This window comes from Durio zibethinus, chromosome 14, assembly GCF_047325235.1.
Source record: "Durio zibethinus cultivar Kanyao isolate XHJ-2024 chromosome 14, ASM4732523v1, whole genome shotgun sequence".
Lineage (NCBI taxonomy): Eukaryota > Viridiplantae > Streptophyta > Magnoliopsida > Malvales > Malvaceae > Durio > Durio zibethinus.
In genome coordinates this window covers 12,451,473-12,455,905 of record NC_143175.1, presented here as the reverse complement: position 1 = coordinate 12,455,905, position 4,433 = coordinate 12,451,473, and the positions used below count along the sequence as shown (strand labels likewise).

The 4,433-nt window shown below is 34.3% G+C and overlaps 1 protein-coding gene across 2 annotated transcripts; it reads left to right on the top strand.

The window, feature by feature from the left end:
* Positions 1-839: 839 nt before the first annotated feature.
* LOC111295272 (zinc ion binding protein) lies at positions 840-3,472 on the top strand. 2 transcript variants are annotated; one of them, XM_022888699.2, is made up of 4 exons: positions 840-1,088; positions 1,615-1,938; positions 2,048-2,974; positions 3,063-3,472. In XM_022888699.2, the coding sequence occupies exons 2-4, from the start codon at positions 1,775-1,777 to the stop codon at positions 3,163-3,165; spliced, it is 1,194 nt and encodes a 397-aa protein (XP_022744434.2). In that variant the 5' UTR covers positions 840-1,088; positions 1,615-1,774; the 3' UTR covers positions 3,166-3,472. The 2 variants fall into 2 exon arrangements, with proteins under 2 accessions (XP_022744434.2, XP_022744435.2); XM_022888700.2 differs by having other exon boundaries at positions 951-1,088; positions 1,731-1,938.
* The last annotated feature ends 961 nt before the right edge of the window (positions 3,473-4,433 follow it).

The following is a 4,433-nucleotide window of genomic DNA, read 5'->3' as shown; positions in this document are numbered from 1 at the left end:
ATAAAACCTTAACTCGATCCCAATGAAATAATAAAAAATTGTAAAAGAATCCAAAAAAAAAGTATACATGGCACTTTCAATAGACACTTTTTATATAAGAGTATATTGATTTAATAAATTATATGATTGCCAACAATTATTTTTATTACTTAAATCCCATTTGATAAAGTAAATAATAAAAATTGAATAATGAATTTTTATTTTTTAAAAAAATTAAATATTGAATTTATTGTATAAAAAAATTGGTATGCTCCTAAAATTATGAGTAATAATATTTTTTATTAATCTCTTATAAAAGAGAGATACGATATTATAATTATTTTAATTGATAAAAATTTTTAAAAAATGCATTAATGAAATAATATTTAATATGTTCAAGATTTTAATAATAAAATTTATTTTATTTTTATTTCATATAATAGCTTTTTATGTAAAAAAATTAAAAAGGAAAAATACAAATTTAAAAAGAAAGAATATAAAATTAATTTAATTAATAATATTTTTTATTAAATAAAATTAGCTTAATACCTTACGAAGTAAAAAATTACATATCATTTTAAATATTTTTATCAAAAAATTTTAATTAAATGATTCTTATATTGAAAAAATAAAATCATTGAAGAATTGGTGAAAACAATTCTGTACTAAAAATTTGTCAATTTGGTGGAAAAGGAAGGAATGTCTTTGTTTCCTGTTGAAGATTGTAAAAGCAAACTTGATGCATTAAGTTTATATTGCAGTCGCCAGTAGCAAGGAGGAAGTAGCGGATAGGTAAGGTAAAAGGTAAGCAGTCCGATTTTTTGCAGAATTAACATATCTCCACTCTGCTTTCATCTCCTACTTCTGGTTGGTACTCAAATTCTGCTTCATTTCGGTTTTGGGTCAGCCCATGACTTGTTTATATGCCCAACAAATACTGGGTTTACACCATATTGAAACCGCCCATATAAGCCCAGACAAAATTTGGCGGGTAAATTGGATTAACTTCTGATTTAGACGAGGTGGAAGTTTCGAAAACCCTAGCTAGACCATTGCGTGTTTAGGGTTTTCGTTCGTTGCTTACTCGGATCCTCAATTACGCTCAAAGGGTAAGTTGATTCCTCCTCAAGTCTCGTTCAATGGTTTTCGATTTTCTTTCTTTCTTTTACGGAAAGAGAAACGGGAAATGTGAATGCTTTGAAACCCATTCAATTCGGGGTTTCCAAGATTTTGTTGACTTAAACAACTACTTTATCTTGATTCTTGCTGGACCTTGAATTTGCTTTTACTTAGCCGTTGGCCAATGAAAATTCGTTCAATTTTTTAATGTTTTTAATTTCTCTGCACTTTGACCTGATCTTTTAATTGCCATGTTTCATGTCTTGGATGTGGGTATTGTTTTGGCAATGTACTTTTTCATCTGTCAGTTTGGGATATTGTCACCTATGAATTTTGTTTAGAATTAGATTGTTCGGTGCAGCCTGCAATAGACTATTAATTAATTCTTTTTTTTTAGTATATTTGTATTGGTTAAAGATTACTATCCTTGCTTATCTTGGTTGTTCTAGTTGGAGCCTTCAAATGCTCTGTCATAGGTTGTTGATGTTGCATACTGCTTTGTATGATTGAATGCAGATGGTAGCAGAGTTGCTCCTTTTTGTACGCCCTAAATTCTATTGATTGATCAGACACGTTGCCCACGAGCTATTGTAGTTCATTTTGCCTTTTGAAAATCAAAGATTTGATTGCAGGGTTGGAGATCCCTACTTAGGTTTTTCTCATTTGCTTGGTGTGCATGATGGAACAACCTCAGCCATGTTGCAAGGGAGCTCAAGTGATGTTGAATCTCCAACCCACCTCTTCAGTTTCTATTCAATATCATCCGCTCTTTGGCTCCCATGATGATTTGATTCTCCTTGAACTTGATGAGAAACTTCTTCCTGATGTTCTGTACCAGAGGTAACGTATAATTTTGTTCAGTATTTAGTCTTTTAAGTTGTCTCTCAAGGATTCCAATTTTATTCTTTGAATTCTTCTTCTTGTCCTTTTTTGTCCATCTTTTTTCTAGGGTAACCTTAAGAGGACAGACTGATGAAGATGCAGTTCTTTGCACTAAGTCAAAAACTTACTCAGTTAAGTTTGTTGGAACTTCAAATTCTGTGTTACTTGTACCACCTGCAGATTATTCAACATCGTGTAAAAATTCACGAGATTGTGATGGGGAAGACTATGAACAACAAATTGGTGCATCAGTCATCAAAGTTGCACCGGGTAACATGGAGCTTGTAGAGGTTGCTCCTAGACTTGACAAGCTCAAATCGATTCTCTCAGAGAATCTTTACAGCTCTGATGAGGCATTAGAGAAAGCGGATTTAGATTCTATGGAGAGAAGTAAGAGAAGATTGTATACATGGGATGATCTTACTAACAAGGTTCAGGCTAGTGATGATGAATTGAGGACTGGATTACAAGCTCGTTCAGCTGTGGAGATTGATGGGTATTGGAGAATTGTGGATGAGAAATACATGGACTTGATTCTTAGGATGCTTTTTCACAATTCTGTGTTGAATGACTGGTCACTAGACTCACTTATTGAAGATAAAGTTGTGAGTGTATTGGAGTCAGATGGGTTTCCACGCAAACTTGCCTACCATTGTTTGTATGTCTATGGTAGTAGGGTAGAGGAGGCCATGGATAGAGGTGTGTGGAGGATGGATGCAAGAAGAGTATGTGTGCATTTTGCAAGGGGAATCTTGAGAGAAGGAAAGAGGAAGATGGAGAGTTTCATGGAGGAGTGGATGCGGATGATTCCAGAAGAGATGCAGGTCAGTTTTGATATGTTGGAAGGTGAAGTGTTGACGGAGAAGCTTGGTGTAGAGACATGGGTTCGTGTCTTCAGTGTTTCTTCATTGCCCTCTACTCCTGCAGAACGTTTTTCCATCCTGTTCAAAGAACGACCAAAATGGGAGTGGAAGGACTTAGAGCCATACATCAGGTATTTCGTATTTCTATCATACATTGATCTGTTTTCTTGAATTCTTTGTTCCAGAAATAATCTAAGAGATTGACATTTTGATCTTTAGGGATCTAAATGTACCAGGCCTTTCATCGGAAGCTTTGCTTCTGAAGTATACTCGAAGAACTCAACCAAAAGTTGATGCAGAACCTGTTTTTACAGCTCGATAGTACACATACATACCCACATTACACTCGAAGATCTCAACCAATCATTGATGCAGAACCTGTTTTTGCTGCTAGATAGTACAAATATGTATCCTTCGCATTCTGAGGTGTCATTATTGTCCTTGTGAATTAAGTAAAATGAATCATAGTATTAGAAAAGTAACTTCTTTATCATTATTGTTGTTTTGATTAAACACTCCACCATGATACTAGATGCGTGTACCTAACTTCCTCATTGAGAGAAGTCTATTCTATCCTAGCTTTTTAAGGGTATAAATTGTAATTAGTAATGGAAATGGCCTTGGCAAAATTTTAATAGCTAGTTTTACATAGTTAGGACTGCAACTGATGAGAATCAACGGCAGCTCCTACAGTCCTACTCATAAAGAGTGTTTGAGTTTAAAATACGTCATGATGCCAGTATTACGAGGTAATTTCTTCCTTGCTGGAAATCATGATATCAATTTCCTCAAGGTTAAATTCTATAACTCGTAATATCAGAGTTGGTGCACACATAACGGGAAAGAAAGGGGAATTTGGAGGTAAACGTGTATCCTGTAATATTTGAAGGGTTTGGTGATAGGAGATAAATTTACCAAAAGAACGAATGCAGCAGAAGCAGATGAATTTAGATGGGGTTTGGGAGGATAAGGTAAATGCAATGTGATCTACTTTTCGTGGTTGGTATCATTCATCCTAATAATCGCAGTCACAGGCCCTTTCAATGATCCATGGTCTCAAACCAATGTCTCCGAAATCATTCCTACTTTCCATTGGTTTATGCTGCTAATCTGTCATCCAAATTGTGCAGTCCCATCGAGGTGGGTCACCCTTTCCGTCTTAACCGTGTTGATGATAGAAAGCTGTCCCCACAAGAGAGCCCTTAGTAGCTATGGGGACAAAATTACTGTCGTATGTTATGAATTACAAGCCTTGTAAATGTAATCAGAGACTCCGTTTGCCCGCTGTGAGAAATGAAATAGTTGACCTGACCGAAACTACCACAGAGCTGCTTTACTTTCATGCCTTTGTCGTTAGGGTTCTTGCCAAGGAAAAATCATTGTGCCTTTCTTTTCATTTTTCATTATTAGTTAAAAGGTGTTGGTGCGTTGTTGTAGATAGATTTAACATTTAGTGTATTTGTAACACATAAAACAGTAAAAATTTATATATATATATATATTATATTTTATATAAAAATTATCTATCATAATTCACATCAATAAAAAATATGAAATATATTTTTTATTTATTTTGAATTCATATATATT

Coding starts and splice junctions, on each gene's coding strand:
- LOC111295272 (XM_022888699.2), top strand. CDS start 1,775: ATGATGGAACAACCTCAGCCATGTTGCAAGGGAGCTCAAGTGATGTTG. Junction 1,939..2,047: donor CCTGATGTTCTGTACCAGAG/GTAACGTATAAT, acceptor TCTTTTTTCTAG/GGTAACCTTAAGAGGACAGA. Junction 2,975..3,062: donor GACTTAGAGCCATACATCAG/GTATTTCGTATT, acceptor TTTGATCTTTAG/GGATCTAAATGTACCAGGCC.